The sequence below is a fragment of the Eurosta solidaginis genome, chromosome 1 (genome assembly GCF_040869045.1).
Source record: "Eurosta solidaginis isolate ZX-2024a chromosome 1, ASM4086904v1, whole genome shotgun sequence".
Lineage (NCBI taxonomy): Eukaryota > Metazoa > Arthropoda > Insecta > Diptera > Tephritidae > Eurosta > Eurosta solidaginis.
This window is the reverse complement of record NC_090319.1, coordinates 4,180,061-4,198,137: the sequence shown is the minus strand read 5'-3', so window position 1 is coordinate 4,198,137 and position 18,077 is coordinate 4,180,061. Positions and strand designations below refer to the sequence as shown.

At 36.6% G+C, this 18,077-nt stretch overlaps 1 protein-coding gene across 1 annotated transcript in view; it reads right to left on the bottom strand.

The window, feature by feature from the left end:
- nAChRalpha1 (nicotinic acetylcholine receptor alpha1) overlaps positions 1–18,077 on the bottom strand; it is a 248,187-nt gene that overhangs the window by 84,366 nt on the left and 145,744 nt on the right. The window contains exon 2 of the mRNA XM_067777803.1: positions 4,842–5,051. Coding sequence (XP_067633904.1) covers positions 4,842–5,033 — 192 coding nt within the window. The 5' untranslated portion in view covers positions 5,034–5,051. The remainder of the gene's footprint in view (positions 1–4,841; positions 5,052–18,077) is intronic.

Sequence of the window (18,077 nt, the reverse complement as noted above, 5' to 3'; positions counted from 1 at the left end):
CTCATTACCACCTTTCATTTGATACCCATATCGTACAATCACATTCTAGAGTCACCCTGGCCCACCCTAATGGCGATATCTCGAAAAGGCGTCCACCTATAGACCTAATGTCCACTCCCTCTTAAAATGCTCAGTAACACCTTTCGTTTGATACCCATATCGTACAAACATTCTAGAGTCACCCCTGGCCCACCCTAATGGCGATATCTCGAAAAGGCGTCCACCTATAGACCTAATGTCCACTCCCTCTTAAAATGCTCAGTAACACCTTTCGTTTGATACCCATATCGTAAAAACATTCTAGAGTCACCCCTGTCCCACCCTAATGGCGATATCTCGAAAAGGTGTCCACCTATAGACCTAATGCCCACTCCCTCTTAAAATGCTTAGTAACACCTTTCGTTTGATACCCATATCGTACAAACATTCTAGAGTCACACCTGGCCCACCCTAATGGCGATATCTCGAAAAGGCGTCCACCTATAGAACTAAGGATTACTCCCTTTTAAAATACTTATTACCACCTTTCATTTGATACCCATATCGTACAAACACATTCTAGAGTCACCCTGGCCCACCCTAATGGCGATATCTCGAAAAGGCGTCCACCTATAGACCTAATGTCCACTCCCTCTTAAAATGCTCAGTAACACCTTTCGTTTGATACCCATATCGTACAAACATTCTAGAGTCACCCCTGGCCCACCCTAATGGCGATATCTCGAAAAGGCGTCCACCTATAGACCTAATGTCCACTCCCTCTTAAAATGCTCAGTAACACCTTTCGTTTGATACCCATATCGTACAAACATTCTAGAGTCACCCCTGTCCCACCCTAATGGCGATATCTCGAAAAGGTGTCCACCTATAGACCTAATGCCCACTCCCTCTTAAAATGCTCAGTAACACCTTTCGTTTGATACCCATATCGTACAAACATTCTAGAGTCACACCTGGCCCACCCTAATGGCGATATTTCGAAAAGGCGTCCACCTATAGAACTAAGGATTACTCCCTTTTAAAATACTCATTACCACCTTTCATTTGATACCCATATCGTACAAACACATTCTAGAGTCACCCTGGCCCACCCTAATGGCGATATCTCGAAAAGGCGTCCACCTATAGACCTAATGTCCACTCCCTCTTAAAATGCTCAGTAACACCTTTCGTTTGATACCCATATCGTACAAACATTCTAGAGTCACCCCTGGCCCACCCTAATGGCGATATCTCGAAAAGGCGTCCACCTATAGACCTAATGTCCACTCCCTCTTAAAATGCTCAGTAACACCTTTCGTTTGATACCCATATCGTACAAACATTCTAGAGTCACCCCTGTCCCACCCTAATGGCGATATCTCGAAAAGGTGTCCACCTATAGACCTAATGCCCACTCCCTCTTAAAATGCTCAGTAACACCTTTCGTTTGATACCCATATCGTACAAACATTCTAGAGTCACACCTGGCCCACCCTAATGGCGATATCTCGAAAAGGCGTCCACCTATAGACCTAATGCCCACTCCCTCTTAAAATGCTCAGTAACACCTTTCGTTTGATACCCATACCGTACAAACATTCTAGAGTCACCCTTGGTCCAGCTTTATGGCGATATCTCGAAAAGGCGTCCACCTAAGAACTATAGAACTAAGGATTACTCCCTTTTAAAATACTCATTACCACCTTTCATTTGATACCCATATCGTACAAACACATTCTAGAGTCACCCCTGGCCCACCCTAATGGCGATATCTCGAAAAGGCGTCCACCTATAGACCTAATGCCCACTCCCTCTTAAAATGCTCAGTAACACCTTTCGTTTGATACCCATATCGTACAAACATTCTAGAGTCACCCCTGGCCCACCCTAATGGCGATATCTCGAAAGGGCGTCCACCTATAGACCTAATGCCCACTCCCTCTTAAAATGCTCAGTAACACCTTTCGTTTGATGCACATATCGTACAGACACCCCTGGTCCACCTTTATGGCGATATCTCGAAACGGCGTCCACCTATGGAACTAAGGATCACTCCTTTTCAAAATACTCATTAACAGCTTTCATTTGATACCCATATCGTACAAACACATTATAGAATCACCCCTGGTCCACCTTAATGGGGACATCTCGAAAAGGCGTCCACCGATAGACCTAAGGCCCACTCCCTCTTAAAATGCTCAGTAACACCTTTCATTTGATACCCATATCGTACAAACAAATTCTAGAGTCAGCCCTGGTCTACCTTTATGGCGATATCCCTAAATGGCGTTCATCCATAGAACTATGGCCTACTCTCTCTTAAAATACTCTTTAATACCTTTCATTTGATACACATGTTATACAACCACATTCCAGGGTTACCCCAGATTGATTTTCCTTATTTTGTCTCCATAGCTCTCAACTGAGTATGTTATGTTCGGTTACACCCGAACTTAGCCTTCCTTACTTGTTCTTAATAGTTTCACAGATTCATATTTATTATTTAAGTGAAATTGGGTTTTCGTCCGTGATCGTATAACACGATAAGGGCCTAGAATTGCGAGTATGTTGGTATTTCAGCAAATTGTTGGTTAATAGCAAAAAAAAAAAAAAAAACGTAGTGCCTAGCCACTAATACTGTACGAACCCTAGTGCATTTACCATATGCAAGCTCATTTGAACACAAAGCGAAACGTTAATTTGAAAGTAGCAAAGGCAAGAGCCTGTTGATAAGTCCACTAAAACCGCTAAGTTAATATATGCACATACATACATATTGATAAAAGTTGGTACATATTTGTACGATTTGCACATAGGTCTACCCAATATATTTAAAAGTATCTATGTATATACTTGGAAGAAAATCAAAAGCGGCGCTGCACCAAATCTAATTTCGATATTGGAGAATAGTGCACGCGTTTGTACAAAGCAAATATTTGATTGCTCATTAATTATAATTAATTGAAATCCCTTTAATTAAGCAAATTTGATTATGCACGAAGCAGCACTCAGTTAACCAATTTAAGCGGATATTATCTTTGAACAAGTGTTTGCATAAAAAAAAAAACATAAACAAGGAAATGCCTACATTGTGTATGCAGTCAAGACCACACAAAGACGGTTGTCTCTTAAGTATTTAAACTAAACAGATTACTAAAATCTTTAAAGTATGTGCGTTACAACTAACAATCTTTGCCATTTTGTATACAAGAAAAATATGGTACCATTTATTGTATTGTGACGAATATTAGTGACACTAAGTGATACTCACATCACTAGTCTGATGATAAGTAAATGAAGCCACAATAACAATAAAGCAGACAGTAACTTGTATCTACATAAACGAATCAATCATTATGTCTACACATATGTACGTACGCGCAGCGGAGAGAGACGCACAAACACATGCATATATCTTATCTGTGATGTTCCCAAAAGTAGGCAATTATCTGTGGAAGTATCACTCGCATATCAACGCACATATGAGAAGCTATAACGTGCATCTGTAGTTATGTTATAGCTGGTAGACAAGTGGCAAATTCTAGAAATAGAAACCCTAGAAATATGTCAACGAGGAAACCGAAAAGTATAAAAGTAGCAGCAGCTGAGGCATGACGAATCAGTTTGATTTAAGCATGCTATCTGTTGAGCAGTAGAAGTGTTATTGTGAAGTACTTTAATAAAGACCATTTTGCATTATTGAATAGTGGAGTTATTTATTTAACAGCTTAGTGATTCGAACGTTAGTAGAAGGTTGCAAATAAGCAGGAAATTTCCCTAAACTCATTACAGTATGTTGAAAATAGCATCCGTTTAAAGAAATTTTGAAGCTTTCAAGAATACTTGATTGAATAATTCAAACAATATTTACATGCACGAGTTAGCTCAGTGAATAAAAGTAATCCGCTGTAAGACATCGACTAGAAATCCACGTTGTCACAGTTTTAAAATTAAATTTTTTAATTTTTTGTATGCGATTTTAAGAAAATTATTCCCATAACTAAGGAAAGAAATATTTCAGTTTTTCAGAAAATTGCTTGTCTATATTAAAAAAAGCGTTTCTATGGCGCAGAATCAATCCCCTCGTTTTAAATTTTTTTTTTTTTTTTTTTTAATATATGTATATGTATGTTGTACACTGGGTACAGCACAAAAAGCTGGATTGGTCTCCTACGAAATAAAAAAAGTGCGCCCCTAAATATAATGCCAACGTTGACAGGAACCCGGATAAAAGATATTCTAATTTTTTTCGCTATGCGAATATAACTCAAATTGCGTTTTTACTGAAACTTAAAAATAATAAAAAAATAAGTGAAAGGCGCGATAATTTCCGAAGAGTTCTAAGGCCGAGCTTACTGAAACTTGGTTAATTGAAATCCGATTTTTAAAATTGATATATAAATTTTTTTATCTTAAAAAGCTCTTTAGTTCCTTTTAATGACCCTTGCAACTCTGCCGATTTTACATATCTGCCTTTTCTCAGTTTTCTGAAATTATAATCATATTCTAATCATACACATCAGGCAAAAAACCAACAGAGATCAAAAGAAGGAGTTATTGGGATTCTTAATACAAAAATTGTAACATGAAAATTTTAGAAAGCGTTTATCAAATAACCAAGTTGCAATAAGGAAGCTATTTCATCGTATTTGCAAAGATATAGAAAAAAACGGTACGATTTATGGTATGACCGACGATTCAGCCATGTTCTTGTCGGTTTTGAACAGAACGGATTAAAATATGTTGGATAAATTTTGGAGTTAGTGTCAAAAGGTTTTATAGCTTTAATAGAGATGTTGAGTCAAATTTCAAAAAAATAATGTTATAAGAAATTAGCATTTATTATATTGCTTACTTACCACATCGATCAGCTGCGAAAGCCTTAGACCCATTTTAACAGTTAAGCGATCGGAATTATTACCAACAGGTCTTATTAAACGATTGTAATTGCTTAAGAGATCGTCGTATAAACGTTTTGCATCTGGGTTGGCCAGGCCGCCGGTGGCAAAATGTAACGCTATGAACACAGCTGTGAATAGCACGCTCCCCATCTTAGGCCAGGTCCACCCCTAAAAACAGACATTTAGAATAAATATTGAATGTAATAAAATTAATTTAAAATAAATGCAAATGTTGTATAGAGATAATGGTTAACTACATATATATGTAAGCTAATACGCCTGAAAATATGCTCTTCGATATTAATACATAAGTATTTTCCAAATCTCTGATATAAAATATGTATTAAGAGCTAAAAAATAAAACATTAATAAATATGCCACATGCATTTTAGCCTTTCCATTTCACTTCGTTTTGTCATCCTTATTAAAATTACAAAGCGGGGAATGATAATTTGTCCTATGTTATAACAACATATGACGAGGGGAAACTATTTTTCAAAGTCTACGCTTATTAAATGCAATTTCCACTTCCATATTTGCCAAACACATTAGTATAATTTTAGGCTTAGTGTCTGAGCCTTTAAAGAAGAAAAATACTCTTCGTGCTTAAAATTTTGAATGCAAGAATTTTAGCTTCGAGTTTTATTTGTCTTCATCAACTACTTTCATTGCATTATGGCATTCACAGCACTATTTTGTGGATTTTCAAGGAACGGCGACAGCGGACGCAGGCAAAGTCTCAAATATTTACGCAAGTACGTTAGAGTGCTTCACTTTTGAAAAAATGTGGAAATTTACTTACATATATTTCTGGAAATAGATTTTTCAAATAATCAAGCTTTACTTCCGGAATATTTATCACAATTTTTTCTCTAAAATATCAAAATACAAGAATCTAAAAATTGTACGAAAAGCTTAAAAATATACAGATCCGCAGGTGAACATCCATATTAGAGCTTTGTTGCTCTAATAAAGATTAACGTTTACATTTCTTTTACAAGTACTGTCTTCAGCCCTCTCGCTGGTATAATTTAATTATATGTATGTATATATGTATATTAGATTAAAAGTTTGGTAGACTTAATTCGTGACCATCTAATGTAGATACTTTTTATATTTATGGACTTATATGTGAGACAATATCCTAAAATTTGTATGCATGGGGCCGTATGTGCAATGTTTACTAAGGAGTATATGCTGTCATGCACGTTCTGACGTACACTGTGATTCACTTAAATAGGTACACAAATTAAACAGGCTAACACAGCTTGAACTAGTAAGGAAGGCTAAGTTCGTGTGTAACCGAAGCTGAGTGCTTTGAAGACAAATGTTGGAGTTGAATGTTGACATAATTTACTTATATACTGTGAAGATATTAAATTTTTTGTTAAAATTTGACTTAAAAAAAAATTTTTTTTAAGTAGGCGTGTTCGTCATCCGATTTTGAGAATTTTTATTAGAATACATATAGTAATAGGAGTAACGTTCCTGCCAAATTTCATCATGGTATCTTCAACGACTGCCAAATTACAGCTTACAAAACTTTTCAATTACCCTCTTTTCAAAGTGGGCGGTGCCACGCCAATTGTCCAAAATTTTAAAAATTTTCTATTCTCCGTCATAAGGTCAACCCACCTACCAAGTTTCATCGGTTTATCAGTCTTTGGTAATGAATTATCGCACTTTTTCGGTTTTTCGAAATTTTCGATATCGAAAAAGTGGGCGTGGTTATAGTTCGTTGTCGTTCATTTTAAATAGTGAACTGAGATGAGTGCCCAGTAGCTTACATACCAAATTTCATTAAGAAACCTCAAAATTTACTCAAGTTATCGTGTTTACGGACAAACGGACGGACGGACGAACAGACGGACATGGCTAAATGAATTTTTTTTTCGCCCAGATGATTTTGATATATAGAAGTCTATATCTATCTCGATTAGTTTATGCCGTTACGGGGTACTGTTATGCGAACAAAATTAATATACTCTGTGGGCTCTGCTCAGCTGGGTATAAAAAGCTCAGATCCAGGAATTAGTTCTAACTTTTTTTCCAAGGTCGATTTCGGTTCTCTAAATGTGCACATCAGATACACACTAAACTAAGATACAAATAACTTTCGTTTGCACAGAAAATGAGAGTAAAGAATGAAAAATTATAGCATATTTTACCTTAGGCGTAAAACTCACATCCGTACATTTAATGAGTTTCAGATATATTCACAATAATTTCTCTTATTAAATTATTGTTAATTATTGTAAATGCCCTATTTGTCGCTTCTCTGGCAAAAGTATGCAATCTACTCAGCTGTCAACGCATGATGCTGCATATAAGATCTTATGTGTTCGAGCCTTAAGGAATGTGCTTGACAATTTTTGTTCTGAGATAAATATAATTTGAAGAACAATAAAATGTTGAACCTTTTCAGACGAACGGTGGTGTATATATGTATGGGTGTATAGATATCGTAATGGCTGCCACCGCTGATGCTTATAGGTTTAAGAGTAAAATTTATCAAGTCGTAAATTGTACCACACCCCGCTTACAAAGCCGAGTGGTAAATCCCATATGGATATGGAAATGGAGAAGCACGCATTGGCAAATAAGTGCTTAGAGGAGATGTGAGTACTCAGCAAAAAATTTGAGCCTTATAAAAGACTTATTTCGTATGGCCAAAAGGCTTATGATATTAGCTGTATGGCGAATTCCTAAAAATACTCCTTATTTTTCCTTACTTATGTCATCATGCCTAAGGTTTATATCAAAGATAACGTTATGCACAAGGTTTATTTTCCATATAAGGAATTATTTTAAGCTATTAGGTAGAGTATAACAACCTTATTGTAGGGCTTATGGCCCAGAAAACTTTGGCTTACAAAAGATCTTATTATAAGATACTACTTGCTATATTAGGACAATTTGTACAAGGCTTAAAACCAACTCAAAATTAGGCTTACATAAGGCAATGTAATAAGATAACACATCGTTTATAATAGCCTGATTATAAGGTTTATAAACCAAGTAGAAAAGGGAAAAGTGTGCCATAGGTAAAAACCTTATTATTAGTCCAATTGCAAATATAAAACGAGGCTTGTAATCAGGACTTTTAATAAGATACCATCTGACTTTAAATTTCTTGATTCATCCTTACCTTTTTCAAACCATTCTTTAAGTATAGATTGGTAATCCACCATCGGAAATCAGAGCCGCCGAAAGAAAATCCGGGCCCGGGGGAAAAAAAATACAGGCCCCTAAACTAAAATGAACAAATTTTCAAAATCAAAATTACCGTGTTTTACATATTTATATGCTGCCTCGCTGTTGGTGCTTCAATACAGAGCATGCCAAGTCCTGTATGGCGTTATTGAGTTGAACACGATCCATGGAAGTTCTTTATCCTTCCAAGAACACTGAAGGAACGTTCAGCACTAGCTACCGTAACAGGTATCGTGCAAAAAATACGTAGAGCAACACAAATGTTAGGAAAAATTGTAGCTAGATTTAGAGCACAGATAGCATTCAACAATTCAACTGGTGACATATTTTCGTTAAATGTGTTTCAAGTGGATCATTTCATCTCCTAAACTCTCGGAAACGTCTGAATTGTATTTGCTGACAAATTGAACGGCATTTTCTCGTATTGAAACCTCATTCATGTATATAAATTGCCACAAAAAAGAAAAAGTGTTCTTCAAATTTTTCATGACCGTTCATGGCGTTTCAAATCGTTTGGTAATACCTGCAATAAACGAATCAACTATCACCAAAAAGGTGTTGTTTTTGAAATCAATCTCGTGATCGTCGTTGATTGTCTCATTCTCTTCACATTCATAAAAATGTATTTTACTATTCCTTTTTCGAAAGTCAGGAAACTTTGGTGAGATTCCCAATACAGTGGCGTCTGTTTTGCATTCGCATAAAATGTTTTCCCATTGTTCTCTTCAAAAATTCATTTGCCAGATGTCGTTTGAAGTCGATATACAACACGTAGCTCCCACCAATGTGTAGGAAAGTTATGTCAAAAACTTGAAATAGACAGCAGGTTCTTTGAAAGAACAAAAGGTATATTTGCATATTGAAACTAGTTTTATCAGCGTTCTCATTTTTCAAATAAAAAAAAAAAAAAATTACGAGAATTTATCGGCTATAGTTTGGTTTTATTTATCATATATTTTTAGTCTTATTTATCTTAGGGGTAATTCGGTGGCCGCCGTGGTGTTATGGTTGTTGTTGTTGTTGTAGCGATAAGGTTGCTCCCCGAGGGCTTTGGGGAGTGTTATCGATGATGTGATGGTCCTTTGCGGGATACAGATCCGGTACGCTCCGGTACCATAGCACCATTAAGGTGCTAGCCCGACCATCTCGGGAACGATTTATGTGGCCACACTAAACCTTCAGGCCATTCCTTCCCTCCCCACCCCCAAATTTCTTGAGGAGTTTTGAAACAGGATTCGCCGCGGATAGGTGAGGTTGACAATTAGGTTTGGAGAAACTATATATTGCGCTGGCAACCTGAAAGGTTGCGCTACACAGCCCCTTGAATCTGGTATTTTAATTAATTAATCTGATACCCTAATCCCATGGGGGGGGGGGGGGGGGGTAGCGTGCTCCGCCTACTACACCGAAGACCCTGGGTTCACGCCCCGGGAAAAGCAACATCAAAATTTTAGGAACAACTTTTTTCAATTTTTCTAAGTGGGGTCGCCCCTCGGCAGTGTTTGGCAAGCACTCCGAGTGTATTCCTGCCATGAAAAGCTCTCAGTGAAAACCCATCTACGTTGTAGATGCCGTTCGGAGTCGGCATAAAAGAAGTAGGTCCCGTCCCGCCAATTTGTAGGAAAAATTAAAAGGAGCACCACGCAAGTTGGAAGATAAGCTCGGCCTTAAATCTCTTCGGAGGTTATCGCGCCTTTCATTTATTTTATTTAATTCTTATTTGTGGCGCAAAAATGCTTTAAATAAGGCATCCGTCTAAGGTGTTTGATGTACTTTATTTACCTTGTTCTAAGGTTTATCTATCAGGAGTGAACCAGTATTCCTAATAGCTAACAACCGCTTATTCCAGTTTTTTTTGGGTATACTTACGCGTATGTGAATGTATGTATGTAGCGATATTGGCTACAGAGCGCACGAATGTTCACTGGCAACGCTGAAAAAACTGCCAAAACTATTTCCGACATTGCCAAATGTTGGCTGTTAATCTTTGCCACTTGACTGCCTCAGGGCTAAAGACATACCAAAGTCGCATGTACAAAACACAAATACTAGCACAAGACGGGGTAAGAAGTATTTTAGGATGTGTGCAAATGTGCATGACTCTGTTATAAGAACAAATACATATGCTGGAGCAAATAAAGGAGTAAACCGGTGTATTTCCAAATATCCTAGGAGCTGAATATGCCGCTTGTATGTGTGTGTAAGTGAGGCATAGGAGTTGAGCAGAGAGAGAAAACTTTCGACTGTGATGCCAAAAAGGGTAAACGTATCTTTTATTTTTGCTAGTTTTGGAATTTTTGTTTTGAACTCTTTAAATATATAAACGTAAAGATGCCCCCAGAAGCTATTTTGAAGTCGAACACGCACTCAGGCAATTTTTTTTTTACAAATACACTTTTGAGTTTCTCTTCTTTGCCTGTATATTAAGAGTAAGCTTCTGGAGTAAGGAAAATAGCTGACGTTGTTGCGTAAAAGAAAATATGTAAATACAGCAATGAACAAATACTTGCACAATTCGCAATGCAAAAAGTATTGTGAAGTATTATTAAAATTATAGAAAGGTGGCAAACTTCCACAAAACTTAACAGTTGTAAAAGTTCAAAAGTTGTAACACTTTAAATAGCCTATAGCACGAGCGCTTTCATCAGATTACATGGATGATGGCACACAGATAGACAATAGTGTAGGAAGGTCCATTGGGCATATCTTTCTGTAAGTTAGCGAATAATATTACACTGAATTATATTACCAATAAATACTGCCGTGCAGCCAGCACTCCCCGAAAAATTTGAGGAGTGCTATTTCCTCTAAACAAACAAACCATGAGTACCTAAGTCGCTTTTCGCGTGGTCCTTTTAAACGAAGTGAGGCTTTTTGTTTCAGTTTTCGCCGTCGCCAATGAGTACCGGTACTGAACATCACTCGTAAATACTCCCAAAGCCGCCATTTCAAATGTTTTGGAAATCATCTTGGGATAATTTCCAAGCTTTTTTCGATTATATATTTTTCGATCATGTCGTTACTATCTCCGCATCATTGCGAGATGAAGAGAGGAGCGTTCCTAAATTGTTTATGTGATCAATTTTGAAGAATTTTGGAATTTTTGTCTGACCGAATCCCGGTATATTTTCGAAAAGAAATTCTTGAATATTTGGGGATGGTTTTATAATTGCTTTTTGGGTTAGTCTAGGGATAGTTGAGTATCATTTCGGGCTTGTATACTGCATAAATTCGGGATTATTTCAGCACAACTTCGGGACTATATTGAAAAAATTTGAGAATCATTTCGTTTTTGTGTTCGTTGTCGATACAGGACTATCTCATGGGCGATCATTCCTAGATATTTTCTTGAATTTTAATGGACAATTTCGCATTTTTTCGGATTAGTTTTCCACATCACTTTTGGCTTGCATTTTTTTGAGACCATTTCATGATCCGTTCTTTGCTTTCTTCCGATTGTTTGGTAACTGCAGAATTTATTTAAGCCCTGGTTCAAGCAATTTTAAAACAAAGCGCAAAAGCGGTGGTTTTTTCTTCTTAAAAATAGAATACCTTGTTTTCGGGCTATATGAGGGACACAATTCTGAGGAATTCCAAATAAGAAATTTTATTTTATAAATAATTTAATTATTAATTGTTATTTTTGGTTTTTGCTTCAAATGTATAATCTTTGCATTCTTCTAATTGCAACGTTTAAGTCAGCAATTTACACGACTGTTCAAATCGTGAAACAATAAATCTTGTTTACCCTTAAGAATTTGATAGTTAGAACATTGCTTTAAGTCTTTGCTTGGGCACTAGAGATTACAAACTGCTGTTTTTTTTTTTAAGAAAGAACACAAACAAAAAATAAATATAAAACGTATTTCAAAACTACTCACAAACTCATTTCCCCCCTGAAATCTATATATATAAGAATGATGTTAGTTCCTGTCCATGTTTTGCTGCCGATACGAGACCAATTTTATTCGTTCTTTTTTCATATTATAGGGATCAAATAGGGGAAGGTTTCTAGCAAAAATAAATTTTTTTAATTTCTAGGGTCTTGAGATATAGGTCAAAACGTGGACCCGGATAACACTACGATGTGTTTGTATAATATGGGTATGAAATGGAAGCTTCTGATGAGTACTTCAATATGGGGTAATTTTTATACCCCTAGGTGACTAGGGTTTCGAGATATAGGCCATAGTGTGGACCCGGGTACCCCAAGAATGCGTTTATACAATATGGATATCAAATGAAAGCTGTTGATGAGTTATTTAACAGAGGGTAATTTTCATACACCTGGGTGACTAGTGTCTCGAGATATTGCCAAAAACGTGGATCAGAATAACCTTAGGATGCGTTTTTACATTATGGGTACTATATGAAATTCAACCAGACTAATTTGTGGTCCGAGGAATACATTCACTTACGGGATGCAGTGAATAACGATGGAAATGTGAATAACATCGGTAGAATGATCATATTACCAGCAACATATACTGGTAGCCCGCGACATATGCATGAATATGCACAGGATGCCATGGCGTATGTTCGCGCTTATAGACGGCCGGATCTTTTGTTTCCTGGCCAATCCCCAATTGATCGACACGACATAACTGCACGTATTTTCAAACTAAAACTAAAATCACTTATGGACTTTATTGTCAAACATAGAGTGTTTGGAGAGGTGCGTTGTTATATGTAATCCGTTGAATGACAAAAGCGGGGATTACCGCACGCACACATTTTGATTTGGTTGGCTGATAAAATTACACCGAATCAAATTGATAGTGTGATACCAGCTGAAATACCGGATCAAACGATTGATCAAGATTTGTTCGAATACTGTAATTCCGTTAAATATATTTGCAAATATGTAAATAAAGGAAGCGATATCGCTGTATTCGTTGCAGTCCAAAGTGACAACTACAAGATTAAAAAATATTGTAACGAATTTCTGCAAATACTCTTATTTGCCCTTTTGCTAGGTTCGTATCGTTAACTGTTGAATAAATAACTCCAATGTTGAATAATGGAAAAATGGCCTTTATTAAAATACTTTACAATAACACTCAAACTGTGCAACGAATAGCTTAATAACCAAACTGATAGCTCAATGAAACTCTACTATTCAAAATAATACTGCTATTGCTCGCTAGATATCATCTTAGTCGTAACTGCTTGACTACTCAAATCAAACTGAATTACAGCGCCACTACATCTATCGCATTTTATACTCTTTAATTTTAACATTCGCATCTTCTAGTCGCTTCGAGAATCTACTAGTCCAGTAGCTCTCAAACTTTTCAGCTGTAACTACAATTGCATAATTTTATAGTTTTTCTCATTGCATACTTATAGGAGTATCTCAGATGTATGCATGTGTTTGCGCATTGACTCTCCGCTGCTCGTATTCGTACATGGTACATATGTGTAGACGCAATTATTGTTTCGTTTATGTAGATACATAATGATTGATGTGAATGTTTGTAGTTTACAGTCTCTCGCGCACACATAGGCGTATAAGTAAATGCATCTGTGTGTGACATCTCTCGGCTGCCTTATATATGTGTATACATGATTTGATTATTGACGTAAATATCGCTTAGCATGGCCTTAGCATCGCCTTAGTAATGGTATAGCTTAGTGATGCTAATATCCGTGACAATATCAAATTTTTTTTATTCCCAATACACGATAGACATCCAACAGTCGTTCATTTAGCGATTCACCTTGAAAATGGCCAACGCGTTTATTTTACTCCTAAAAATGCAGCGCTTACAGCAACAAGTGCACCGTCTACAACTTTGACTGCCTTTTTTCATTTATGTCAATCGGACGATTTTGCAAGAACATTGCTACATGCAGAAGTGCCACAATATTTAAATAAAATAACATAAATGAAAGGCGTGATAACCTCCAAAGAGATCTAAGGCCGAGCTTCTCTTTCAATTTGCGTCGTGCTCCTCTTGCTTTTTCCTACAAATTGGCCGGACGGGACCTACATGTTTTATGCCGACTCCGAACGGCGTCAGCTAGGCAGATGAGTTTTCACTGAGAGCTTTCATGGCAGAAATACACTCGGAGTGCTTGCCAAACACTGCCGAGGGGCGACCCCGCTTAGAAAAATATTCTTCTAACTGAAAAACCTTATTTCTAAAATGTTAATGTTGCTTTGCCCGGGGTGTGAACCTAGAGCATTCGGTGTGGTAGGCGGAGCACGCTACCATCACACCACGGTAATAATAAAATGTTACGCATACGCACCGGCACTCATATTTTAAGGTAGTACGGATATACTTCCATGTAATTGGTTGGTGTTTAATTAAACAACGTGCTTATCAATAAAAAATAGTATAGCGAATGATATCAAGTATAGCACATCACCAGGCCCGGAGAGGGGGGGGTGGGAGATTACCTACGGAGCCGGGGTGTCTGAGGGACCCGCGATTTAGAAGTACTAAGACATTTTTTTTAATTCAGGAGAGTCTTTAGTTGTTCCATGTGCAATTTTTAAGCCGAATTTCAAAAGCAAAGAATATCTGCATTTCGTTTTAATACTAGAGTAAAGTGTCAAAAATAAAAATCTATATATATATAAAAGGAAAGGCTAAAATGTGTGTTAGTTGGTCGCCGGTGTTTGAAGAGATGCGTCGGTCGATTTTGTTCAAACGTGGACCCGGGTACCCCTAGAATGTGTTTATATAATATGGATATGAAATGAAAGCTGTTGCTGAAAGCTCTAAAGTAATTTTCATTGTGATATTCGATTTAGTCACATCAACCTGGCAAAACTGATAAATATGCATGCGAAGCCGAAATAGAGACATGAATTAATAATACCCACATACCCCTTTACATACGTCCTATTCGATTTGCCTGAAATTTGGTATATAAATTTGCCCACATTAATATTCCGATCCTTTTTTGCGGGAAGTAGACCAAAGACGGACTGGGTCTGGGATTGGGACTAGGATTGGGACTGAGACTGGAACAAAATACATACCACCCTCTGGGGCAGGCAATTTGGGATGAAGAAGAATGAGAAGAACGTGAGAGTAGAGAAAAGAGAGAAGGAGACTGAGAAAGAAATAGAATGAGACGTATATGGAGATAGATGAAGCGAAAAAGATGGAGGGAGGAGTGAATAAAAGGATCACGAAAAAGCGGGTGGGGAGGGCAGATTTAGACGGAAAAGGCTTAATAAAATGTATGCAGATAGGCCAAATTTAGGGCAGAGCAACGTCTGCCGGGTCTGTCAGTGGTTGTATAAATGTACAAATAAAGAAGCAGAAAGCAAATACAATCTACCGCTTGCGAGCAACAATTGCTATTGATGCGAATAACACAACCAACCAAAAATCTTTTGTTTCACCGCGGAGTAGGAACAGCAGTTTTAAAAATCAGTGTAAGCCTTGGTTTTTTTTGGATTTCGCTCATATAAATCGGGATATAAGCAAGTATAAGTGAGCAGTGACAACCAAATCAGGACTACTTTCGGGATCAATTTCAGGTCTGCTTCGGGATGAATTTTGAATTTTGCTCTTAATTATTTGGAATGCATTGTGACCCACTTCATAATAATTTCGAAATTGTTTCCGCGATGACGTTTCGGGATGATTTCCGTACTTTTTCGTGATTTTCGTGGGATATTTCCGGGAATGTCTCGAGATAATTGGGGAGTCATATCGGGAATACCTTGTGGATTATCAGGGACTACCTTTGGAGTATTAAAGCATTGTTTTTAGATCGTTTGGCTACCTTTTCGAAATTAATTAGTGATAGTTCGCTGGTCACTCCTAAACTTCTTTTAAATAATTTCGCCATGTTTTCCAAGCAAATTCCGGTCATATTTGGAGATTGTTATTACCCAGCAGGAAAAGAAACGTAAAACAAGCTCACTTTAAATTGTTTCACAAAAAATAAGCTGCACTATTATGTTTATTCATATAAAAAAGAGCTGTTTGTTTGAAATAAGAAGTAATGTAAGAAAAATACAAAGTGAATGATTCATCAACAAAGTATTTTCGGTCCCCAAGGATCGTGACGATTTTCACCTGAAGAATATTTTATGTGAAGGACTTTTTAAACTATAAAAAAGCAAAACTAACAAAATTTTGTGGCCTTAATTGCGTGTATGTAAATTAAAAAAAAAATTTTAATATGTATATAAGTACAACGCTGTAATACACACGCACACACGTTTCATATAATTTTCCTTAGATATGTACGTTGCAGTTGAAGTGAATGAAATAAAAGTTGCAAAGCCTCATAGGAGCCTTTTAAATAGAACGTTTAATACAAAAGTCTGCAGAGTGAATTTGTGTACAGAATGAATGTACATTGATGATAGAATGTTGTACATTGAAAATATCAGAATTGCTGCATATTGTTGCGAATTATTTGGCAAACTCATAACTATATGTTAAAATGTCTGTACATATGAATTAAATTGCCTTAGCCATCATTTGTTATATTTTGTTGCCACTTTTGTGTTGCTGGCACGTTTTTGCCAAAGTTTCATGCAAAGATTTTACGTGTCAGCATTGGACACTTTTTAGCAAAAACTTTTTATACTCAGCGTGCTTTGCACACGAGTATATTAACTTTGATTGGATAACGGTTGGTTGTACAGCTATAAAGGAAACGAGATATATATAGACTTCTATATATCAAAATCATCAGTATCGAAAAAAAATATGATTGAGCCATGTCCGTCCGTCCGTCTGCCCGATAACTTGAGTAAATATTGAGATATCTTCACCAAATATGGTACACTAGCTTATCTGGACCCATAATAGATTGGTAATGAAAATGAGCGAAATCGGATAATAACCACGCCCACTTTTTATATATATAAAATTTTGGAAAACACAAAAAACCTGATTATTAAGTAAATAATACACCTAGAATGTTGACATTTGACTTGTGGACTGATATTGATACTCTTGATAAAAAATTTAAAATGGGCGTAGCACCGCCCACTTGTGATAAAATCAATTTTACAAATATCATTAATCATAAATCAAAACTCGTTAAACCTATCGTAACAAAATTCGGCAGAGAGGTTGCCTTTACTATAAGGAATGCTTTGAAGAAAAATGAACGAAATCGGTTAAGGACCACGCCCACTTTTATATAAAAGATTTTTAAAAGGGTCGTGGACGAATAAAATAAGATATATATCTTTGCAAAAAAGCGCTTCATATCAATGGTATTTCATTTCCCAAGTGGATTTATAACAATAAATAGGAAAAACTTCAAATTTAAAAAAATGGGCGTGGCACCGCCTCTTTTACGACTAAGCAATTTTCTATGTTTCGGGAGCCATAACTCGAAGAAAAATTAACATATCGTAATGAAGTTGTGTACATATATTTTCCTTAGAGCAGACAATATTTGTGGTCAAAATGGACATGATCGGTTAAAGACCACGGCAACTTAGATATAAAACAAGTTTAAAAGGATCGTAGGCTAGAATAATAAGCTATAACTTAGCAAAAGATAGTTTTGGATCAATGATATTTCACTTATCAAGTTTTATTGTAAGAGCAACTGGGGAGAAATTTTTTTTAAACGGGCGGTGCCACGTGTTATGTAGACAAGTAATTTATCTAAAATGAAATGAACAATTGAATCTCACGCTGACTATATAATGTTCAGTTTCACCCGAACTTAGACACCTTTACTTGTTATATTTACTTTGGGCAATGGGGAATATCTAAATGCTATATATTTGCACTCCCGTTTAAGTGTTTCACATAATATTTACTTAGGTAGCTATGTGTGTGTGTATGTATGTATAGTGTGTGTGTTCTGGCACATTTAAGTTAAGTTGTATTGAAAGTTTCAGTCTTTGTTCAAACTCTTGTAGGAGACTTTGTTTTCCTGCTTCCTGCTAAGTAAATACGTCATACCTCGCCCCTATGTACATATGTGTTAGTGTTTGTATGAAAATTTTGGACTACATATTTCCGGTAAACTTTTATGATG